Source organism: Mucor mucedo (assembly GCF_025094135.1).
Source record: "Mucor mucedo strain NRRL 3635 chromosome Unknown EV154scaffold_11, whole genome shotgun sequence".
Taxonomy (NCBI): Eukaryota; Fungi; Mucoromycota; class Mucoromycetes; order Mucorales; family Mucoraceae; genus Mucor; species Mucor mucedo.
The window spans coordinates 324,127-347,464 of NW_026252295.1; the positions used below are offsets into that span (position 1 = coordinate 324,127).

General features: G+C 38.9%; 7 protein-coding genes across 7 annotated transcripts; 2 read left to right on the forward strand and 5 right to left on the reverse strand.

Moving 5' to 3' along the window:
- Positions 1-469: 469 nt before the first annotated feature.
- EV154DRAFT_495832 (NUC169 domain-containing protein) lies at positions 470-3,184 on the reverse strand. Its single transcript, XM_051600086.1, has 3 exons — positions 2,669-3,184; positions 1,114-2,599; positions 470-1,044 (listed from the first exon to the last, which is right to left on the reverse strand). Exons 1-3 carry the CDS (start codon positions 3,106-3,108, stop codon positions 595-597), a joined length of 2,376 nt encoding a protein of 791 aa, XP_051461814.1. The 5' UTR covers positions 3,109-3,184; the 3' UTR covers positions 470-594.
- Positions 3,185-3,379: 195 nt separating this feature from the next.
- EV154DRAFT_559494 (uncharacterized protein) lies at positions 3,380-5,346 on the forward strand (the record flags this gene model as incomplete). The annotated part of the gene is made up of 3 exons (XM_051605555.1): positions 3,380-3,902; positions 3,971-5,145; positions 5,209-5,346. 3 exons carry the CDS (start codon positions 3,380-3,382, stop codon positions 5,344-5,346), a joined length of 1,836 nt encoding a protein of 611 aa, XP_051461815.1.
- Positions 5,347-7,485: 2,139 nt separating this feature from the next.
- On the reverse strand, positions 7,486-8,505 carry EV154DRAFT_457979 (phosphotransferase KptA/Tpt1). The gene is made up of 3 exons (XM_051597432.1): positions 8,366-8,505; positions 7,905-8,271; positions 7,486-7,842 (listed from the first exon to the last, which is right to left on the reverse strand). Exons 1-3 carry the CDS (start codon positions 8,483-8,485, stop codon positions 7,724-7,726), a joined length of 606 nt encoding a protein of 201 aa, XP_051461816.1. The 5' UTR covers positions 8,486-8,505; the 3' UTR covers positions 7,486-7,723.
- Positions 8,506-8,537: 32 nt separating this feature from the next.
- On the reverse strand, positions 8,538-9,922 carry EV154DRAFT_413469 (uncharacterized protein; the record flags this gene model as incomplete). The annotated part of the gene is made up of 5 exons (XM_051595566.1): positions 8,538-9,059; positions 9,124-9,258; positions 9,318-9,535; positions 9,599-9,729; positions 9,789-9,922. 5 exons carry the CDS (start codon positions 9,920-9,922, stop codon positions 8,538-8,540), a joined length of 1,140 nt encoding a protein of 379 aa, XP_051461817.1.
- Positions 9,923-10,916: 994 nt separating this feature from the next.
- EV154DRAFT_393967 (BRO1-like domain-containing protein) lies at positions 10,917-11,889 on the reverse strand (the record flags this gene model as incomplete). The annotated part of the gene is made up of 2 exons (XM_051595151.1): positions 10,917-11,151; positions 11,225-11,889. Coding segments are annotated over 2 exons (900 nt in total), but the record flags the coding sequence as incomplete, so codon positions are not given.
- Positions 11,890-12,896: 1,007 nt separating this feature from the next.
- Positions 12,897-14,903, reverse strand: EV154DRAFT_495843 (high mobility group box domain-containing protein). Its single transcript, XM_051600087.1, has 5 exons — positions 14,703-14,903; positions 14,543-14,640; positions 14,350-14,487; positions 13,815-14,276; positions 12,897-13,725 (listed from the first exon to the last, which is right to left on the reverse strand). The coding sequence occupies exons 2-5, from the start codon at positions 14,636-14,638 to the stop codon at positions 13,012-13,014; spliced, it is 1,410 nt and encodes a 469-aa protein (XP_051461819.1). The 5' UTR covers positions 14,639-14,640; positions 14,703-14,903; the 3' UTR covers positions 12,897-13,011.
- A 5,753-nt stretch (positions 14,904-20,656) lies between these two features.
- On the forward strand, positions 20,657-23,138 carry EV154DRAFT_436819 (glycoside hydrolase superfamily). The gene is made up of 2 exons (XM_051596833.1): positions 20,657-22,271; positions 22,339-23,138. The coding sequence occupies exons 1-2, from the start codon at positions 20,805-20,807 to the stop codon at positions 23,053-23,055; spliced, it is 2,184 nt and encodes a 727-aa protein (XP_051461820.1). The 5' UTR covers positions 20,657-20,804; the 3' UTR covers positions 23,056-23,138.
- Positions 23,139-23,338: the final 200 nt, after the last annotated feature.

Below are 23,338 nucleotides of genomic sequence, written 5' to 3' on the forward strand. Positions count from 1 at the left end.
TCATGCATTTTGCTTCATTTTAGGCAATAATATGAAATCATACATACAAATGATTTGACATTTAACGCCTAGGATTATTTATACGCATGTTGCTATAACAATGAAATTGGCAACCTCCCATAGGCTTAGAACCCAATAGTAATTTACTTGTCATGTAAAAATTCAAGAGGCTTTGGGCAGGCTGTACATAGTAGCACTCAATGCATGAATATTAGGACGTTATGTGACACTCTTACATAAATTCGGTGGTAGAAAAGAGTGTAAGTTGATATGGACAATTACTTGTACAGGCTCTTATGACCAGACATAAACCCCCACCCTTCGTCATAGTTCTACTAATAGATATAAACGTGTGTAAAGATGTTTTACATAAAAAAAATAATTTCTGTTTAATAAATAAAGTGTTTAAGGCATAGCACTAGCCTCTTGCATTAAAAAAAAAGAAGAAGAAAGAGTGAATATGAACATGCGTTTTTATTATATTTAAGTGTGTGAGAGTGTGTTTTAAAAAATAAAAAAAAGAGGGAAGATAGTGTGTGTGTGTGTGTGTGTGTGGGGTTATTCTAGGATTTTTTTTTTTGAAAAAAAAAGTTTTTAGGTCCAGAGTCTCATGGAATGGTTAGCATCGACGGATATTAACCAAGGTTGCGTGGGATGGAACTCAATGTTCAAGACACCGAGACCGTCCTTTGTGGAATCACTTCTCAAGATCTTGACGGGGACAATCAAAGGATTTTGTAATAAATCATTGTAGACCATACCGTAAAAGATTTGAATGGTGCCATCATCAGAGGAAGAGGCAAAGAGAGGGTATCGCTTGTGGAAAGTCACTTGACGAACAGCCTTTTCGTGATATCGGAGAGATTTATAGGGCCTTGAGCTAAGATCCAAATCAAACCAACACACCTTCTTATCGTATGAACCAATAATCACGTTATCACCACCGGGATGAATATCGATACTCGAGACCCATTTCACACTGGTTTGTAATGTTTTGATTAATTGTTGTTGCATCAAGTCATAGACACGGACATAAATTTGGGTCTACATGCATAAATAAGGGTTAGTCTTAATAAATAACTCTATGACATATTTTTTTTTTTAAAAACTTACGGCGACAAAGAAAATAGGCTTGATAGGATGGAAAGCAACCTTTTGTACAAGACCCTTGAGACGTTTGAAGGGTGTTTGGGTTTGATGTTTTGTGATTTGATGGATGAGAACCGCAAGATTCTTTGCATCGGGAGAGACAGTAGCGAGGTAATCACCCTTACGATGCCATGTCACTTGCTTCACGGCTTGTGTGTGTTGAATACGGACCTTGTAACCATATTTCTCCTCATCAGCCTCACTTGCTCTAATCCAGGTCACGGCTTGCTTACCGTCTTCCTTTGGCATAGCAAAGCCAGACTTTGTGAATTGATCCGTGTTCATGGCTTGTTCAGCGGAACAGAGCTTGGGGGGAGAGATCAAGTGAACCTCACCATGGCCCACAGAGATGGCAAAGAGCCATACGTCGGGGTTAGGACACCAACCAAGAGCATGAATAATGCCATCGAACTTCCACATGGTAAGACAACGACCGGTCAAGATTTCCCAAAGACGACAGGTGTTATCGTCTGAGCCAGAGATGGCATAGAGACCGTTAGGGTGGATGGAAAGAGCACGAATACGAGCGGTGTGACCTTCGTAGGAGATAGATTGATGTGTAGGGAAAGGACGAAGATCCTTGGGGCTAGGTAACTTAGGAACCAAAGACTCAGGGTCAATATTCAATCTGTTCTTACGAACACGAGGAGCCAAGTAAAGATCAAGACAACGATGGAATCTTTCTTGCATGAATTGATCATAGGCAGGTACGTGACGTAAACTGTTGAATTTCTTGGGGATATAGTTCTTGGGTCTATCCTCTTCATCCATTTCATTCCATTCCTTAATCTCGTCTTCATCAGGAAGATATTCAGCAGGAGGGTTATAACTTTCATCATGTTGAGGTAACTTCATCTTGGGAGCAGCAATGTGCATGATATGTTCATCGCGAGGAGTGTCTTCATCACCCCAGAGGTTGTAGAAACGAGGCTTTTCATCCTTAGGCTTACGAGGAACGATGCGACCTTGACGAATAGCACGCACAATCTTCATAATCTTCTTGGCTTCCCACTTGGAAGGAACAAATCTACTCTTGGGTTCAGGACGAGCGGTCAATGGCATGACTTCAGTCTTTGAGGTGAACCATTCCACCGTAGGCTCATAGGGGTTATAGGTGGAATCAGGAATGATACCCTTTTGAAGACGTTGAATAATATCCAATTCTCTATCATCAAGCACCATATCTTTGCCTTCAACATCACTCTTGACTGTCTTCCAAGAGTTGGGATCTTCCATAGTAGCCAAGAACTTGTCAAGTTCATCACCTGTGGCAGGTTTCAAGATCTTTTTACCGTCAATATCGTAACCAATATGGGGTAAATCGTTGTACCACTCAAGAGGTACATTTCCAATGGTGTTTTCGGTTTCCTCGGTTGAACTATCACTGTCGTAATTACCTTCAATATCGGGTAATCTTTCCTTGGCGTAACGTTCACGGTAAGGAAGAGGCCTAGCAACAATGATTTAAGTCCATATAAGCGCGCGCGCGATTTTTATCAAGTTTCTTTTTTAAACTTACATTTTGAAATCAATGTCCTTGTCTGTTTCCTCTACTTCAAGTTCCTCTCCAGCTTCTTGCTCTTCTTCTTCGTTGTCGTCGTCAGATTCCTCTTCTTCCTCTGCTGCAAGTTCGCGATTGAGTTCTTCGTCGGAATCAACCTCCATTTCGTCGTCGTTGTCGTCTTCCACGTCTTCACTATCAGCTTGGAAGTCTTCCTCGTCATCGTCACTGAGAGTAATTTCGGGGAAAGCTTCTGCTTCGTCCTCGTTGTCACTGGGTACGAAGTCTTCTTCGTCAGACGATCCCATGTCAATGTCAACCTTTCCAAAATCCTCATGGTCGCTCTCTACTTCTTCTTGTTCCACAGCACGACGCTTTAAAGACTTCTTTTGAACGGGTTGTGTCTTTTGTGCTTTGCTTTCCTTTTTAGGAGCGGGTGTCTTCTTTTTGGGAGCCATCGTATTTTATGAAAAAAGTAAGAAAGTTGCCTTCAACTAAAAAAAAAAAAAAATATGCTCTTTTTTTAAAAAAAGGTGGCTTTCAAGAAAAAAAAGAAAAAGGCGTCACGCTTAAGAAAAAAAAACTTGGGGGGAGCAAATGTGTACTTGGGGGGAGAAAGAGAGAGAGGGGAGACTGTTTTTGGGAGCGATGATGATGATGATGATATGGTTTTTATCAAACTCAGTTTTTTTTTTTTTTTTTTTTTTCTTTTCTCATGTATTAAAAAAGATGTATTCTTATCCAGTCCTTGACAATGCTGTTTACCAGCAACAACAACAACAACAGCAACAGCAGCAGCAGCAGCAAGCAGTACCAACATATCAACATAGATTGCAGCCACATCCTGTTGTGCTTGGACAACAACGAAAAGAACCGTTACCCAGTGCGACAGATGGAAAACCCAACATCAACCTGAGCATTACAGAAATAGCAGAGTTTTCGTCCACGATGGTGTACCTGATGTGGCATGCCAGAAGACAATCGGTCATGGACTTACACAGCTGCTCCAAAGTGGAAGGTGTCCTGACCAGAGATAGTAATTTGGAACAGACCAGAGTTACAGCAGATATGGCTAATATGACGAGTGCAGCCTTTAAAAAGTTTTGTCGACAAATACTCAGTGCAACCCAATTATCCGAATCCGTCGTTCTTCTCTCCCTGAAATACATTGCCATGCTATTACAAAATAATCCCAACATACAAGGTGCCGATGGTTCCGAGTACAGATTATTCACAGTGGCACTCATGTTAGGTAAAACATCCACTGGCTAAAAAAAAAAAAAAAAATGTTATATTAAACCCCTCCCACTTTTTCTGTAGCCAACAAGTTTCTGGATGATAATACATTCACCAATAAAACATGGTCGGAAGTGTCTGGCATGAAAGTCATTGATCTGAATATTATGGAACTAGAGTTTCTGGATGTGCTAAGATTTAAGCTATCCATTCAAAAGGAAGAATACGAACGATGGAGAACCGCCTTGTTTGGTTTCAGAAGTCAATTAATGGGTGTGCCTGTCGAAATACAACGACAGAAATTAATGGAGACCATGGCTTTATCCGTCGGTCCCAACACCCAGCAGCAACATCAACAGCAACATCAACAGCAACATTTACATCAACATCAACAGCAACATCAGCATCAACAGTGGTTACAACCTGCTATGCAACAACAACATCAACAACATCAGCAGCAGCATGTTGCATCGCATAACTTTTATCTCTTTTCCAAGGCACAGCAACAGTTTCCTATTCAACCTAATTTTAACGGTCCCTTGACTAGAGTGCCTTTAAGAATCCCTACACATCCAGTCTATCATAATGTTCAGACGACGCCGTCTGCACCTCTCTATGATTCATCTCCTTCTACTCTTCAACAACAGCATCGCTATTCTACCGGTCCAAATCGAAGACCTGCAGTGATTACGGAAACAAATGGATATGCACCTTATCAAAAGCAAGTCCAACCACCTCGTACACAACAAACACCCACACCGTTTTCAACACCTGTGAGTAATGGAGCATTCTCCAGAAATTACTCTCAGCAACAACAACAACAACAACAGCAGCAGCAGCAGCAACAGCAACAGCAACAGCAACAACAGGTAAATGTAGCACCCGTACCCTCTGCAAATACACGAGCCAGTCATCGTACATCGTCTTTACCTCAGACAGGAGGACTTGATTTAGCAGTAAAGAATTCTTCCTATTATTATGCTACACCTTCTACAACGCCTACGACCAACAATGTGTATCAACCTCATGTGCAATTGAATTATCCGACTACCACGAGCTATTATGTGGATCCTAGTAATCCAGGTACCACGGCGACAGCAACAGCAGCAGCAGCGACAACAACAGCAGTATTACCACCCGCTACACCCTCACAACAGCCAACACCGACGACGGATTATAATCCGTACGTTTCTGCAGCTGCAGCTGCTGCTGCGAATGAATATAATCGACCCATCATACCAAGATCTACATCGTACAAGGTAATAAGGTAGAATTTAGGGCGGGAAGGGAAAAATGAAACTAATGTAAAAAGTTTAAATTAGAATGTGCAACCAAGATCTAATTACGCACCAACACCCCATGAAGTGATTTACACGCCTCAACAGCAGAGCTATCATGGTCCAACCATGGAAGATCCACTCACGGCTATTGAATCTTATCGAACAAAAGTACGAAATTAATGCACTCTCTCACTCTTTTTATCAACTACTGTATATATTTTCTTTTACCCCCATCTCTCTCTTTTTTTTTTTCCTCTTTTTTTTTCAAATTTTTTTTTTTTCAACTTTTTTTTTTTTCTATCGCTATTTTACTATTCATCATTATATATATATCCCCCCACCCTTCTCTTTCTCTTTTTTTTCTAAGCTCATTTTAACCAAACTAAAAATCTACAGAGTACAACTCCCACGCAAAAAAAAATGGTGATGTTTTGATTTTTTGATTTTTTTTTGTAGCTGTTGAATCCGCTCTATCATTGTAGTTATCACTATAGGCTTTGGGTACTTCTCGTATCTACTTGTCAGACATTTAGATCACTAAAGGAGTTTTTTATAATCGTAAATCTTGCGGGTAACTGTAATCAGAGCATGTATCAGTCTTAACATCTTTGTTAACCCACTTTTTTCGTGTGATGCACTATTTAATATTTAAAACATATAAAGGATACAATTCTTTTCGTTTACAAGTGAATTCAATTTCAGGCAAAAGTCTATTACATGAAGTAAGTATATGCATAGAGAATGTTTGATTATTTAATATCAGATCTTAAAAAATAATAATGCTAATCTATTTTCTTGCCTTCGTGGTTTTTTTTTAGTTAAGTACATCTTGAAGTGAAAAAAATTCAACATAAAGTAATCAAACCCAGAGAGACAGAGATCATCAAGTAGTTGTTGCTTAAAAGATATAAATGAAGTTAATTAAAGTCCTATTCTGACGCACTATACGGGAATGGTAAGTGGTATATTTGACTTAAAAGCGCAGTGCTTTTTTCGGTAAACCCAAAAACAATTGGTTATTTACCTTGTAAGTGGACCCACAGCTTAATTTCTACCTTGTCACCCACCTTGTAAGTGAGTTTACAGCATAATTTCTATCTTGTCATCTACCCTGTAAGTGAGCTGCCGGACAAATTTCTAACTATCTTGTCATCTACCTTATAAGTGGGCCTACAGCCGAATTTCTACCTTGTCTCTACCTTGTAAAGTTACACTCTGCTTATTTTCTACCTTGTCTCTACCTTGTAGAGGTACACTCTGCTTATTTTCTACCTTGTCTCTACCTTGTAAAGGTACACGCTTCTTATTTTCTACCTTGTCTCTACCTTGTAAAGGTACACTCTGCTTAATTTCTACCTTGTCTCTACCTTGTAAAGGTACATTCTGCTTATTTTCTACCTTGTCTCTACCTTGTAAAGTTACACTCAGCCTAATTTCTATCTTGTAATCTAATTAACTGGTAAATATGAATATATTGAATTCTGTAATACTTTAAAATAATATGCCCATTATATTGAGCGTTTTATACTACAGAGTCCCGTCGCTCCTGGAAACACTGGTAATACGTGTCAACGTTCTATTATCTCACACGATGACTATGCCTTCGTACCAGATCAGTGCCTTACACTGATACGAGTCAATAGATGAAATTTTTACATATGCTATCGAATTGGTATTTTTAGATCTCCCGAATAGCTATGATGTGATTCAGGTTGTGTTCTTGTTTTTCAAGACTCGACCTGCCACATAGAAACGCTTTGCTAGAGACTTTTTTGCTTGAAGAGCGTATTGAACATTGAAAATTGATATGTGATGGTTGAAGTTTGTAGTTTGTTTTCGTTGTATAACTATATGATTCTGGGTCTGTCTGGTTGTTTTTTACATATTCAGTCCTCCAGCCATATGAGTACACTCCATCTATAATCCTTCCCCTTTCTTTCCTCCAAATAGACCACGCCCTCTTAGAAGAGAACCTAGCTTGCGCAAAATATGTTGCATCGCCTATCCGCTGGCCGCAATCTGTCAGTTCTATATGAACTCGATTGTTTAATCCATGATCAGATTACACCTAGAGCTCCTTCTCTTGATTCAACCCTGGCATCTTGGTTATGATTTCCCTCGTCAAACTATACGGATACTTATTTTTTTATCTTCTTAATTTTCAAAAATGTTTTTAACCTCCAAGATCTGACCTGGGTAGTTTAGTATTGAGGACATATTCCTCAATCCATAGCTGCTTATTTAAATAATATGACCATATTTTATATACGTGCTAATAGGCAACAAGTAATAAATAGAAAGCATAAAGATATATAAAAAGGTATATCAAGTATAGTTTTTTGTATTTTTTAAGTCTTAATTTTTAAATCTACCTGGATCAACTAAAAGAAAAAACTATAATTGAAAACATGGTAGTTACAATATCGATACCAAGCTTTGTAGCTTCTTTAATGCTTTAAAAATACAGGTCTTTACTTATTTGTTGCGCTGTTACATTTGTTTTAACTGTATTTCTTTTAGAGTGCAATAGTTGAGTATCTCTCATTTTCCCTTTTTGTTAGACTAAATCTTGACCCTGATTGTCATGTACTTTTTCAAAATACTTTGGTGATACAAAGCCATTCAAACCACTTGATAAAATCACATTATTCTTGGATCGATAAAACACAATCCCATCTAACGCCACAATGATATTAAAAAAGAAGAATCTCAAAACACATATAAAACCGCTTTTTTACCTTTTTGAGCCTCTTGCAGACGGATATAAATAAAGACATCACTTGTCTTTCGTATCCCACTTGAAACGGTGGGATCATCGGGTAACCCAGTGGCGAAATGAATATGGTTTCGTCTCATGGTAGATAATCCTTGCACTTTGATGGAAGCCCATGCCTTCTGCGTCGTGCCATGAATCACTGGTGTCGTCAAGTGCGTGACCTCCTCCAGCAAGTCCTGGTGCGTCACCGTTTTGATCGAATGCCCTTGCGTCGCTCGGATATAGTACACATCGTCCCGTAACGTCAGCTCGTATCGTTTCTTGTTATTCGTCTCCACCACATGCTGAAGGTCTTGCAACGAAAACTCTTGGAATCTCGGACGTGCCAGCTATTCTCCATTTTGACATTGAGTTTTTTTTTTTTTTTTTTTTTTTTTTCTCATGTCAGACATGATTAATTTTTTTATCTTTTTAAATATATACCAAATCGGCAACAGCAACGTAGCCGTCAGGAGAAATGTCAAGTTGCTGGTCTACGGCGCTGTGTCTCAACACTTTAGATAAAGCTTTTGACAATTGGATCGTTTCTTGTGGATTCAACATTTTTTTATTTCAACAAAAAAAGGAAAGGGAATAATAATGATAAAAAAAAAATTTAATCGCGGACGTGGGACAATTCAACAGCAAAACCAATGGCAACCTTGGAGAACTCCTTCATGTGATCAAAGGAGAGCTTATCGATAGTATCACCGGTGGTATGAATGAAATGATTGGAATCATCAAAGGCACTTTCGATGGTGAAGGCGGATGGGAAACCGACTTTACGCCATGAAGCATGATCACTACAGGCATAACCACATTTGGTTAAAGTGTAAGGGATATCCGCATAATTATCCACCAAGTTCTTGAGGAAGTCGGTCAGCTTTTCATCTACATGGTCAGTAACAATGCCAATCACCTCTCCGTTGGCGCCGATATAGCCTGTCATATCGTTTTGTAACATAGCAACCACATGCTTGCCTTCTTCCTTGTAGGCATTGGAAACCGCCTGACTGCCCAATAAACCTGCCTCCTCGCCACTATACCAATGGAATTCGACAGGTCTTTCGGGTTGGAATCCGTTATGAACCAAACTACGGAATGCTTCGAAAATGGTCACGGTGCCACTGCCATCATCCTATCATACATGTACTTGATGAGTTCTTCTACATCTTCCCACTATACATTTGAATTTAACTTACATCGGCACCGGGAGAGCGGCCAAAGCTAGGCAACCACATATTCACAGAATCTTGATGTGCACCGACAATTACCAATTCATTCTTGAGGTCCTTGTTGGAACCTTCGAAGCGAGCGACAATGGAGAATTGATCCCACTACAAGGTTTAAGGTTATAAAACAGAAATGTAGGCAAAAATAAACAAAGCGAACTTACGGAATGCTCGAATTCGGTGACAGACACATGATCAAAGCCGTCAGCGACGTCTCTGATTTGCTGGATCAACCAACGACATGATTTGGCGCCATAAGAAGATTTATAATAACGGTTACGGAAACTTGTTAATTCAGTCAATACCTCCTTCATGGTATCTGTGGTGAGATTACCAATGAAAGGTGTGACCTCATCTTGGAACTCTGCCTTGGTGGGAATATCTAAATGTGTGTGTGTGTGTGTGTGAGAAAATAATTTGGGTTGCTAAATGAAACAAAACTTACATGGAGTCCAGGCAGTGCTGAGGCTAGTGACGGGAGGATGAGGAAAGTCTGTGATATCCATGTATTTAACACCAGCACGGAATAAAGCTTCCTTATCAGATTCCGTCATCCACTTGGGAGGCGTGTCCTCACTAGGAAGATTTTGATAAGTAAAAATGAAAAAATTAATGCATGAAAATAAAGGTTTTACCCGTATTGAATAAGACGAAGTTCAGGTTCAGAAGAAGTGAACATGCGCAGTTGGTCCATGGCAGCTAATGGGCCGGCTTGAACAAAGGCGGAAAGTGCAGACACGGACAATAAAGACAAGGATAAAAATTTCATTTTTGTAAGGAGGAAAAAAGAAATAGTTTAAAAGAAGAAGAAAAGCAAAAAAAAGCTTGAGAAATGCTAGTTTTTATAGAAGGGACGATAAGGAAAATAATATATACACATGAGCTTTTTGTTGTCCGGGATGACGTTTTGGTAATAATTTACTTTAAAAGGAAATTTATTTCTTCAACAATAAAAATCTGCCTGGACTGGTGGTATCTCTAGCCAGCTCAGTTGCTTCCAACCTTCTGGCCATGGTAAAATCAATACAGTCATCTTTGAATTGATTCAGAGTGTCTGTATAGTGGGAATAAAACTAGAAATTGTGTTAGTTACAACATGTTTAAATAGTTTTTTTTTTGTTTACCTTGATGCCTTCCACCAGATTGGTTCTAATTTCTTTGAACTTGGTAAAGGCGCCTTCCAGATTGGTCACGGCCTTTTCTCTCTTGTTTAAAACCGTTTTATTGGACACGACAAAGGAGAATTGGCCAAACAAATCCTGGATATGATGTAATAGATCATCTTGTTTGGAGGTATGCATTCGCATTTCATCCTGAAACTTTTTATATCCGGATAAATGTTCACCAAAGATATCAGAAAACTGCTCAGGCTCCAATTTGATGATGGGCGAACCTCTGGTTAATTCATTGGCCTTTTTCACAAGGGCGGTGGAGATATCATCTTTTTCGGCCATCGCTTTGGCGTCATCCACCAACCGATGGCGTGCCTCCTTTTCCTCATCCAGTAAGGCCAGTTGGGCTCGCAATTTTGTCAGACATTCCTGAATAAATGGCACATGTTCCTCCTCAGGCTGTAAACAAGGCAGATGGTCCAGGATTTCAGACGTGGGCCGCGAAAGCATCGCAATCGCTTTACCGTAATTCGTCACTTTTGATTGCACAATACGATCCGCCTTTTGTGCTGCCTGCACAGTATCATTGTATTGCGTACCCACCGTCAGCAACTGGTGCGTCAACGATCGTGAACTGGGCCGTGTCCAGAGTTTACCAAACTTTCGGCTGAAGAAGACGTCTTGCTCATTCTCTTCTTCCAGCGCGTTGAATCCATCGCTAAGTAAAAGCGTGGATTTGCGTGACATCGTCTGGATCTTTTGAAGCATGTCGTGCAAAGATTGAATACCGCCTTCGTGTTGTACTTCTTCAGCGTATTCAACCAGCTTTTTTGGTAATGTGTCTACAATATCCAGCGCATAAGGCAAACACAAATCATCCAGTACTCTGAATGAGGTATGAAGGGAAAACTGTTAAATTTACATCTCTCTCTCTCTCTCTTTTTCCTTCTCATGCTTACTCTTGACACTCGGAGGTGAGCTCTTGGTGCTTGGCAATAATCTCGACTTTGACAATATAATCTTTTTTATCAGAATAAACACTGGCGGCTTGATGCACAGCAAAGGGCACAAGGGTTTCAAACAACGGTCGTTTAATAAACAATTCATTGTCAGGACGATCGGCCAAGGTCAACCAGTAATTCGGGTTGAGAACAAACTGGGGCAAGATGGGTTTGACCATATCTGAGCGTAAAATAGGAGCCAATTCATCGGGGATGGATTCCATGTACACCACATCGTTATCCTTTTCAGCTCGCAAAAGATCGCGTTCGATGGCATGTTGTAATTGATGCATACCCTCAATAAAAGTCGGGGCAATGAGGTCAGTCTGGGTGGAAGCCTGTAAGGCGAAACAGTTGCTGCTGGTGGCGAGATGTAAACGGGCAATTTCTTCGCCATAGCGGCCGTTGGAGATGGCTTCGTTGGCCTTTTGGTACTGCGCGTAGGCTTTAAAATAGTTCGATTTGGTGTGTCCGTAGCGTTGCCAGGCGTCGGGTATGAGTGTACTGGACAAGAATTGCTCGTAGAAATCAGATACACGGATAGCCAGTCGAGCGACTGTGCCATGTTTCATGTGCTCCATGACTGCTTTCTGCCAGATGCATTCGTGAGCTTGCGCCATCATTAATGCGATCAGAGAATCCAGCATGATGAAATCGGGCGGAGGATTGGCTCGAAATTCAGGTACAAATTCGGTCTTTATGTAATTCAGGCATCCTGCCGCATTCTGTGTGTGTAGGAGAAGAAAAAGTTAAATCATCGTATGTGTGTGAGAGAGAAATAGGCAAGTGTTGTAGGATACCTGAAAGTATTGACAGGCTTTACGGATGCCTTCGGTGGATACCCAATTTTGACTGCATCCAAGGTCACTGTAAAGGCCTGCGATTCTGTACAGCACACATGCCTTCTCGTAGTTTAAATTACGAATTATTTCTATATCAAGAGAAAGAGGAATCCATTTTTTTTTTAATGTTTGTATTTCACGTGCTTGTAATTTGTTTTTGTACCTGGTGGTTGATCTTGCTGTTGAAAGAGAGGAAACCACCCAATATCCAGATTCACCTACAAGTAATAAAAAAAAGTGCGAATATTGTGTTAGTTAGTGGACAGTAGATAGATTAATGATATAAAAAAAAGTAAAGCGTTACGTCAAGAGGAAACCGAGATCCCAGAAATGTCAGTTGATTGAAGTAACTGGACAATGTTTATGATCAGACGACATGGAGAAAAAAAATAAAGTTTTGTTTGCTCAATTGTGTACTCACATGGACATGTCTTCGAGAGCAAACGGACTTGTGGTGGGTTGGTATAAAGAAAGGGTTCTCATTGCATCCAGTGTAGCACAGTCGACATTGTATTTGTTGGCGTCTTCGGCATAACTTTTTGTAATGTAGTCGAGTAAAGAACGAGACCATGTTAACTTGTCAGGTGCTTTTAAAGGAATGTTTAAAAGTAAATTACGAGGTAATTCTTCCATGACTTTTGTTACAGGTTCTTGTTTTTTAAATAAAACGGAATAAAGTATGGGGTACAACTTGGGCAAAGAAGAAAAAGTATGTGTGGGAGAGGGAGGAGGAAAAGGTGGTAAAATTTTATTTTTATAGTTGGGTGAGAATAATTAGATATTACAACAAAAAAAAAAAAAAAAAAAAAAGAATGTAATTAAAAAAAAGTAAAGGGCAGAAAAAAAAAAAAAGACTGGGTGCGGTGTGACAATTACAATCATCATGCAATCATGTATTATTATTTATACCATGTTCACGACATGTTCGTCATCATCCGTTTCTTCCTCTTCAGAGAGTAACTGCTGTAATTGAAGCTGCAATGTTTGTTGTGCATCCATGTCTTGTTGTAACTGTTGTTGTTGCTGTAGTAACAATTGTTCCTTTTGTAACTGTTCTTGATTATTATTGGCCATGTACACTTGCATTTCTCTTGCATAACGAGCCTTGTCCGAATCGGCTTTTTGTATCCATGGCAACCGTTCTTCCACAGTCATGGCATGCCATGTCTTGGAGATCGATTTACTGATGGGACCTACCGTCGAGCCTGGAAACTCGAGCGAGACTTTGGGGTAGACAGAGGCCAAATAGTAGAGGTAAGCAGACATGGGATGTTTGGGAGCAAAAGGGTGCTTATGGCGCTTCTTTTTACGACCGCGAGGGTCTCTTTGACCGCCTGGTGCAATGGCTTTTCTGGGTCTTTTCTTGCTAGATGTTGTTGCTGTCGTAGTGGTGGTGGTCGTTGCGCATAGGATCAGATCAATGGTAGGCTGTATTAATTCATCTTCTTCAGTCGTCATGATTTGCACAATAGGTTTGGATTTTCTACCGAGTTTTGAGGTCTTTTTCGCTTCTGCTAATTCGGCTTTAGACCTCCGGGTATAAATAAAATCTGGATACTTTTTTAAATGTTCTTGCTTTAGTATCGAAGCCTCGCGCACATAATAGTCTCTTTTGTCCTATTTTTTTTTTTTTTTTTTTTTTGAAGGGGATATCGTGTTAGTTGTGTTTTGATTCTATTGTAGATAGTGCGTTTATAATATTTTACGTCGGGCAGGGCTTTCCACCAGTCTCCAACTTCTTTGCTGATTTCGGCCACGGTCATTTTGGGAGAGGCTTTTAGTAATTTACGACGCATATCTCTGTTAAATAACAGGTAGGCATTGGGAGGCCTTTTTAGTTTCTCGCCTGCTAGTAGTTTTTTGCTATCGTCTGCCTGCTGTTGATGGTGATGATGAATTGGAAAGGGAGATTCAGGTTCTTCCTCCTCCTCTTCCTCTTCTTCGTCCTCTTCATCGTGATTGTAATTGGGTACCGGACTGAAAGGGATCGAAAAACTCGGTGGAGAATGGTCCGAAAACCGACGTTGTTTTAATGCATGGAAAGAAGTATATTGAGAGAAAGGTTTTTGACAATGACCGAGGGCTTCTTCTTTTTCTTCTTTTAGCGCTTCTCGAATTGCTTCTGGAGAGACGATATGGGTCGGTGCTTGTTCTTCTGGCTCTTTCATCTATTTTTTCAAAAAAAGTTCATAAATTCCCGTGTATCTTTGTGTAAAGAACGTTTAGTATTTTTTTCGTTACTTGTGAGGCTTCGTTATTCCAGTGTTTCTGTTGGTGCATTAAAGAAGAGAACGTCATGTTCGTATTAGCGGGTGTGATAGGTGGTAAATAATAAGGTGATGTTGTTGCTGTCGTAGTATAAATCGGTTTCGTTGCAACCTATTAACGGGGTTAAAAAAAAAAAAGTTTGTCACCAATGTATCGAAGTTCGTACCTGTCTTTGCGGGGGCGCTGCTGATACAATGGGGAATTCAAACGTGTAGCCATTATTTTTGAACAGGTTGTTGTATAATAAATTTTGTTCAGACATGGCTAATGATGAATCATGAGTAAAAAAAAAGGAAAAGAAAACGGTTCACTATGTCTGTTGTTACCTTTGAAAGAACAAAAGCGTACAAGAACAATTGATAAAAAGTTATAAAAAAAGAAGAAAGAGAGAGAGAGGGTGAGAAAGAAAAAGAAAGAAAAAAAATAAAAAGAGAGAGAGTAATGTGATGCAGAGAAGTATTCTGTATTTGGAAAAGGCGTGCAATTATCCGTTTTCTTTAATGAATACCCGTCCTTTTTTTTTTTTTCTCACATTGCCAAAAGCAGCCAAAAATGCAACCCACTGTTCACCCCCCCATCCATCATATGGACACTCTCTCCGAAAAAAAGTGGCACAAAAAAATAGGTGTGTTGGCACACAAATCCAGTTTGGCATGTTATTCTCCTTTTTAGCTTGCCTACAGTTTTTTAAAAGAAAAAAAAAAACCCTTCATTCAATTCTTCATGTCCAATGAGAGAGAGAAAAAAACTTAACGACCTTTTGCCAAAGAAGGGCTTATGCTTTTATGGTGTATCACATTATTTATCCAGGAACTACAAACGCCCTCCTCCCCCGAATAGTTCATAAAGCCGAACATACTGTTAAGAATAATACCCCCAGTGACTCTGTACAAGGTTGGGATCAATTAACACAAAAAAAGATAACGTTACCATATTCAGTGCGGCTGGTAAATTTCGTCTGTTCGCTGGTTACAATATGATTAATTGATCTTTGACAATTCATAAAAGAACATCCCCTTTAAATTCCATAAGCCGTTACGTTAATACTTTATATACTCGCCTAGATTTTTTCCAGAGCAGCTATCAGGAATACATTCATGCGTTTGAATGATTGTAAAGTGTTCAATTCCCCTCAGTTTTTTTTTGCTTCGACAGACATTTGATAATACTGCAACTGTCACTCTGGTCTTCAGCAATTTGGAACATTCTCTCAACACCCTTTGGAAGTGATTGCTCGTAGATATTGTGGGCTGTAGAGAAATCAATGGAATGAGCAATGTATACAATTGGCGCGTCAGTGGAACTATGTTCATCTTGCTTCACATCGACCTCCTGCATTATTAAATTGATCTCGGGAAGTGAGAAGCGCATGCAGGACAACCATAAATACAATATCGGTTTTTTTTTCTTATACAAACACAACTTACCAATTGTATTGTATACAATGATTGAAAGCTGTGTACAAGGCATGATTAATTGTGACAATGGCAGGACAAAAACAGAAAGCTCTCTGTCAATCATTTTTTTAAGTTTCTATTCTAAAATCGCTCAGGCCCATCCTCGTATACAAACATTTGTAAAACACTAAGGATTATTATTATAGGCGGACTAGAAAAGAAAGACGCACATGCGATACAGACCTGGGTAGCTGATTGCCATTCATCCACCCAAGGTAAAGACCACCTTACCTCTTTTTTGATGTAACAATACGACACCATCTGATTGGCTAGTGACCATCTACATTATCTTTTGTACTACAGAATGGGGGGGGGGTGCACCTCATGACATGCACTTCTTTTAAGGAAACAAAAAAGGCATTCAAATTTCCCAATTCCTCGATTCTGTTTGTAACCTGAACACATTGGTACATTCCTAGTAAAACAAGCCATGGATGAGAATGAAAAAAAAGGGTACTAGCTTCATCCATGATTTCTTTTTTGTATTTAGCAGTGAGTGCCAGACACAGCTATTCTTTTTCTTTGGTGATTTTAGTAACGGGTTTCAATAACATGATCGAAAGATGCTTGCTGTCCATAAAGCAACATCTTTATTAGAGATTACAAATAAACCTCTGCTCCCCCATAGATTCGAAACATCCAATGAAAAATCACTTACCCCAGTTTTTTATTTATTTATTTATTTAGAATGTTGCGCATTGGACACAAGTCATTTAACAAAACACGCGCTCAGCAATAAAAAATAGGCTACTTACGGTCTCGCCTTGGGATGCATACATAAATGCAGCTCTTGTCACTTTTTTTTCTCGTTTGTGATACCCACTCTATATAAATAAAAATGATACATTAAAATTATTACCCACCCTTCAAGAGTCATTTTGCATTGGAAATCACATAATATTACGTTGTAAATAGTCATGCTAAACAAAAAGCCACACCCCCTTAACCTCGTCATTTGCCCCCCTCCCCTTCATCTTTTTCCCCACAGTTTTCTTTTCGAAAGAGATGAACTGTTTCAACTCTGGGCGTTTTCGTGCGACTTTTTTTTGCAAAGGTAGCAGGCAAATCGAACAACAAACAAATGTTAGTGAACCTGACACTTCCTGCCCTCCTATTTCATACACTATGTATATATGATGTTATAGTTTACTATATAGATATAAAAAAAAGGATGACGGAGATAGGTATACAGGACCAGTGTAAACTGGAAATATGATTATATAATCATGAGAGGTGGTAAGAAGTAAGGACAATGCGGGATTTGGTATGGCCTTGTACAACCCTCCTTTTTTAAAGTTTTATTGTTTAACTTTTTAGTCGTTGCAACCCCAAATGGCTCTTTTGCATTTAATCATTCTTTTGTACACAAAAAAAAGAAACTTCTTTTTTCATTTACTATAAAAGATGTGTCGATCTAGTGCCTTTTTTTTTTGGGAGGGGATAGGATGAAAAATAGATTGAGATAAGAAAGAATTTGTCATGGGAACGTTAGAGTGAGACGGAGCACCCCCACTTGTACATCTTTGCGAGGACAGACATTTCCGCTTTTTTTTTGGCGTGTGTATGTAATACGTAGTGCAAAAAAGCTTAATGGGATCCCAAACAAAATTACGGTATTTAGGAAATTTAATAACATATAAAAAATACCATACATATGTAACGTTAAATAAGTTTTTCAACTGCCAAAGAACATTAACTTTAGCTCATTCTGTTCATTCCCCAGAGCACTGATATAAGCTTTTCAGCATAAAATCATATGGTAACGGTATCATAATTTTAGATTACTCAATATATAAATGAAAGCAGTAGATCAAGACTTGTATCACGAGATCTCTAACATGCTTTTTCCGAACAGAGACAACGGCATGTAACACGTTATGGAAAGTTAGAAAAGTATAAAGACAGCAAGTGTACATTCGGCGATGAGTCTTGTCTGCCTAGAACTCCAAATTAACTATTACTAGAAGAAATAAAAAATAGCCTAATTGATTGAGGTATTCAGTGGCAAGGTTAAGATTGAAAATCGCTGGGGGCATTAATACACCACAAATATTACAATGAACGGCGTAAAAGATGCCAATACCAATATACTTACATAAGTCATCCATCTGTGTCTTCTGAGAGTTAACCCCCCCCCCCCAAACACAATAAAAAACTTTTTTTTTCGTCTTTACTCCATTTATCGAATTAGATAAAATAAATGCCGCCTTTTAAAACTACTAAGAAACATGTTGACGATTTCACGCGAGGACTGATTTGTGGCATGGCCATGCATCCTGATTGTACACCAGCCCAGATAGCAAGAGACCTTGGACTTAGTAACACCACCGTCCGTCGCATATTGAAACAATACCAGAAAGAAGGCCAAACAACTCATAAAGCACGCCCAGGACGACCTAAAAAACAATGATTAAAAGAGAAGAACGCGTTCTCGAACTCATTGTCTGGCGGTAGTCATTTAAACCAAAAGCAGAATGTCGTCATGGGGAGGGTTATTAAAGTTGAAAGGAAGGATAATCAGGTAATCATTTACCATAAGAGGTTCAAAGTACTGTGACACCTTTTTAGTCCGCTCGTAATAAAATAAAATGAAAGTAATAGGTAGATGTCGAAATGAAACGGACAAACGAAGTTTGCAAGAAAGCAGTTTGAGTTGGATGAGTTGCGTTATGCAGAGGGATAACGATGGGGAGGCTAAAGAGTTTCTCTGAGAGGCTCGCCAAAAGAAATTGTCTTATGTCTGGGGATGTTAATTATCGGGCTACTTTCTTTTATAATTCAATGCAGGAGCATAGTCATGGTTTCATATTTTAAGAAGACGAGGCTTCCTGTTATACTGGTATATATATATATATATATATGATGTGGTGGAAAGGAATTGCGCGCTGTTCTGCGCAATATCCCGATCTAAATGTGATTGAAAACCTTTGATACTTTATGTGAAAACAGGACATTAAACCCGATGATGAGCCTTTGCAAGTCGGCTTCGTTGAGGTAGGCCTGCACCCAGGCTAGCTCCAAAGATCAATGTGAAGCTCTCTTGGCAGATGAGCTCTTAGTTGATTCTCTTATTAAAGGTGACTTTAAGTACTGTTAGATACTTCTCGACGGCAAGTCTTCGAAAGACATGAGAAGCATTATCTTCTGTTTTTTTACGAAGAATCCAGCCTAAAGGCAATGAGCCCGAATAAAAATTTGCTGAAGAGAGTCTTTCATAAGATACGGATACAAAACTATGGGCATTGATAAAAAAGAACTAAAATTGTCATATTACTAAATGCTCAGCAAAAAATGGTAAGTTATTTCTTATCTAATCTTATAACGATCAATAGTGGTAACTTTATCCTCTCAATGACCTGAATCTTTATTTATATCAGGAATAACATGTCCTTTTAGTGTAAGTGTGGCGTGTGCGTTAGTCTAGAGCTTTATTAAAATCCTTTGTTTCTTTCTTTCTTGAAAGACTATTTACACAAGAATCATTCGTTGTTTTTTTTTAGTGACCTGAATGAATCGGGTTAGTAGATAATAGTGTCAGGCACACCCCCAATTATCTCATATGACACTGGGAAGATTGGCGATCTCCTTTTACCCTTTAAGGAAAATAACAATACTCACAGTCAGCTTTCGCTGCTGTTGGTATACTAGATAACGCTACCCCTATACTTTTTTTATTTTTAGGGTGCCAAAGGGAACACGGTTTTCTATTTTGACGCATCCTTAACACCGAGGCATGTGTAACCAACCGCTTTTTTTGAAGGTGGTATGGGAACTGTCCCTTGTCGTGGGGACCATTTATTAGTGTGGAATGAATAATCTGGGACAGGAAATAATATGTAACACGGGCTTAAAGGTTCTGGAATGTCATGTTATCGAAATAAATATATATATGTATTTCTGTGATATATGCATAGGTCTGTTAAGCTGCAAGTAGCCGTATCTTGTTGTAAAAATGAAACAATCCGCTGATACATCCACTTTTATTGATATATCACTGACAGTTAACTGTGATACATTGCAAGCAAATAGAGGCGTTGTTCGTTTCGATATATTAGAAGGTATATCTAATAAAAAAAAAAAAAAAAAAAAAAAAAAAAAAAAAGATTGGCCATTTGTTGTCTTTCGAATAATCGTTTCTTGGCCAAAATACGACAACTAACGGCCAATGCTGTATTTAGCTAGCGCCATTTATTTTTCTAAAATGGACAAAATCTATCGCCCCTTCTGTATTAAGGATGACATTTCTTGGTGAGGAGTCTTGAGTGCGACATACGTCAAGGAAATTAAATTGGGTGGACTGTGTATATCTAAAATTTAAAACAACAAAAACAACAAAGTTGGCATTCTGCAATAATATATCAGGGTGTCTTTTTAAAAAGAAAAGGGTCATAAGCCTTACAAAATTCATTAAACCTTAAGTATGATTTTAGGATGGCCATTAGGAGAGACATTACTGCTACTATGAACACCTTCATATTTAATAGGAGAGAGGACTTTTAAGGCGTAGCTAAAGGAATAATCATTCAGTGTATACGAATTAATTCAAGTTTCTGCTGCACGAAAGGCGAAGCAATAATAGATCTGCAATGATTTCAATTATTTAAGTGTATATTATGTGAAAATCCAGGTGATCAATAAAGATATATTCACATGTTGCATAAAAAAATGGTTATTGTCACAACCTAAAAGTTGATTATCAATTTGGTTTAACAATGCAATAGATTTTTTCCAAAATCATTCCAACGGCTCCTTGCAGTGATGTCGTTTTTTTTTTTGTTCACAAGATGAGTTGTTAAGAAGTTTTTTTTCTTCTTCATTTGTCACTTCTTTTGTTTGCATACGTTGGAGATCTACATTTTTTTCTAACTTTAACCCTAAACCAGCTTTGCCACATAAAAAACGTATATAAAGAACGTAAATTTTGTTCAGGGAAAGCAGCATTTATAAAAGAAGAAAAAAAGAGTAGTGCATATGTATTCCTATTTCTTTATATCTATCTTATTCTATACTGCAGTAGTTCATGCCAATGTGCTTTCTTGGGATGAAGCTTACATAAAAGCAGCATTACTTGTGGATCAGATGTCACTAGATCAAAAAGTTGCTATCACCACAGGTAGGGGCTGGGCTAATGGTCCATGTGGCGGTAACACATACCCTATTAGTTCTCCTCATTTCCCATCACTCTGCTTACAAGATGGTCCCTTGGGTGTTCGAGGTGCTAATAATGTCACTTCGGGTGTTGCTGGAATCAATGCTGCTGCTTCTTTTGACAAGATGGCAATACGAGCTCGTGCTGATTATCTGGGAAAGGAGTTTCGTGGGAAAGGGATTCATGTCCAACTAGGTCCTGCTGTAAACATGATGCGTAGTCCCAAATCAGGAAGAGCATGGGAAGGGAGTGGTGAAGATCCGTATCTTGCTGGTATTGTAGCTGCTGAATCCATTAAAGGGGTTCAAGCTCACGGTGTTATTGCTAATGTTAAACATTATATCTTGAACGATCAAGAATTAAATCGGATGACGAGCTCATCAGAAATCGATGCTAGAACCTTGCATGAAATTCATCTTTGGCCTTTTGCACGTTCTGTAGAAGCAGGCGTGGGATCTGTTATGTGCTCATTTAACAAAATTAGCGGTATACATGCTTGCGAAAATGATTACCTTTTAAATACGGTGTTAAAAGGAGAGCTTGGGTTTAAAGGATTTGTGGTATCAGATTGGTGGGCAACACATTCTACCGTTCAGGCTGCAAACGGGGGTCTCGATATGACTATGCCTGGTGATATAACATTACCCACCTCTATAGATAAACCTGGATCGAGCGATTCTTATTTTGGAAAAAATTTGACAGATGCTGTCATTCAGAAGGACGTATCTGAATCTCGTGCAACTGATATGGCAATGCGCATTGTAGCATCTTGGTATAAAATGCATCAGGACGAAAATTTTCCTCAAACCCAGCTGTCTTTTGATCAACGCAATTCTCCCTTCGTCAATGTTCAAGAGAACCACAGAATATTGGTTCGTGAAATGGGCGCTGCTTCTAATGTTTTGCTTAAGAATTTAAATTTCACCCTTCCCATTGTTCCAAGTCAAGTGAAGAGTATTGCTGTTATAGGCTCAGATGCTGGACCTCCTCCTAATGGTATCAATACATGTTTTTTAAACTATTGTAGTAACGGTACACTTGCTCAAGGTTGGGGATCTGGAACTGCTGATTTTCCTTACTTGATCGATCCTTTACAAGGCTTAAGAGAAGTTTTTGGGGACGCTAAAATTAAGTCCACATTGAATGATTGGGATCTTCATCAAGCGGCAGAAATAGCCAAAGACGCTGATTTTGCTTTTGTTTTCTCTAATGCAGACTCTGGTGAGGGACTTCTTGGTATATACGGAGACCGCAAAAACCTTTCATTGTGGCAAAACGGTGATAATTTGGTAAGCTTAAATCATTTGTATGACCTTCTATAAAACAATTAACTTTTTTCTTCTTCACTTTTTCAAGATTAAGGCTGTTGCAGATGCAAATAGTAATACAATTGTAGTTATACATTCGGTTGGTCCTGTTCTAATGCCTTGGATTGATCATCCTAACATCAAGGCAGTTTTGTGGCCTGGACTTCCTGGACAAGTGTCTGGTCATTCGCTTGCTGATATTGTCACAGGCAAGGTAAACCCATCCGGTAGACTTCCTTATACTATTGCTAAAAGGGAAGAAGACTACAACGTGGATATTGATTTGGACCAAGTGGTTGAATACAGCGAAAGGTTGCTCATGGGTTACAAGTGGTTTGACCATGCGGGTATTGAACCTTTATTCCCTTTTGGCTATGGACTGTCTTACACCTCTTTTGATTATGATGATTTGAAAGTGAAAACCAGAGTGTTTTACAATGATGATGCCAAAAAAATAGTTTCTGATGCCATTGTGAGAGCATCCATCAATGTCCGCAATTGTGGTACATACGATGGCGCGGAAATTGTACAGGCATATCTTTCTTTCCCCAAGAGCGCTAATTCGCCTCCTCAACAGCTCCGTGGGTTTGAAAAAATATTTTTACAGAAAGGTCAAAACGCAACTGTTGAATTCGACCTTCGAAAAACTGAGCTTAGTATTTGGGATGTCTCTACTAGCACTTGGGTTATTCCGGCTGGTGAATTTGCTATAGGTATTGGTGCTTCCAGTCGTGATATTCGTATGTCTATTGGATTTACCTTTTAGACTTTGCGTAATCTCATTAAGCGGTTTAATGAATACACCCACTTTAGTTTAATAAAATTATTATTGTTTAATCATGCCTGAAATTCAATTTAATTTATTAAGTCGGATAAAGACGCCTAGTTAACTTAATGATAGTACAGCTATCTATAGAATACATTGATGAATGGAATACTTTAATATCAGACGATTGATATTTAGCAGTTAGATACCTAATCTAAGATAGAATTTGTTAGTCAATTAGTTCCGTGGCCATTGGTATAGTATTTGATAGGCCTTACCTTGA

Bases quoted from the DNA above. Each gene is read 5' to 3' on its own strand.
- EV154DRAFT_495832 (XM_051600086.1), bottom strand. From the start codon at position 3,108: ATGGCTCCCAAAAAGAAGACACCCGCTCCTAAAAAGGAAAGCAAAGCA. The intron at 2,600-2,668 runs GTAAGTTTAAAA...CATTGTTGCTAG, and splicing joins AAGGACATTGATTTCAAAAT to GCCTCTTCCTTACCGTGAAC. The intron at 1,045-1,113 runs GTAAGTTTTTAA...TTATGCATGTAG, and splicing joins AGCCTATTTTCTTTGTCGCC to ACCCAAATTTATGTCCGTGT.
- EV154DRAFT_457979 (XM_051597432.1), bottom strand. From the start codon at position 8,485: ATGTTGAATCCACAAGAAACGATCCAATTGTCAAAAGCTTTATCTAAA. The intron at 8,272-8,365 runs GTATATATTTAA...AATGGAGAATAG, and splicing joins ACGTTGCTGTTGCCGATTTG to CTGGCACGTCCGAGATTCCA. The intron at 7,843-7,904 runs GTAAAAAAGCGG...TTGTGGCGTTAG, and splicing joins TCTGCAAGAGGCTCAAAAAG to ATGGGATTGTGTTTTATCGA.
- EV154DRAFT_495843 (XM_051600087.1), bottom strand. From the start codon at position 14,638: ATGTCTGAACAAAATTTATTATACAACAACCTGTTCAAAAATAATGGC. The intron at 14,488-14,542 runs GTACGAACTTCG...CCCCGTTAATAG, and splicing joins CAGCGCCCCCGCAAAGACAG to GTTGCAACGAAACCGATTTA. The intron at 13,726-13,814 runs GTAAAATATTAT...AAAAAAAAATAG, and splicing joins GGTGGAAAGCCCTGCCCGAC to GACAAAAGAGACTATTATGT.
- EV154DRAFT_436819 (XM_051596833.1), top strand. From the start codon at position 20,805: ATGTATTCCTATTTCTTTATATCTATCTTATTCTATACTGCAGTAGTT. The intron at 22,272-22,338 runs GTAAGCTTAAAT...CACTTTTTCAAG, and splicing joins GGCAAAACGGTGATAATTTG to ATTAAGGCTGTTGCAGATGC.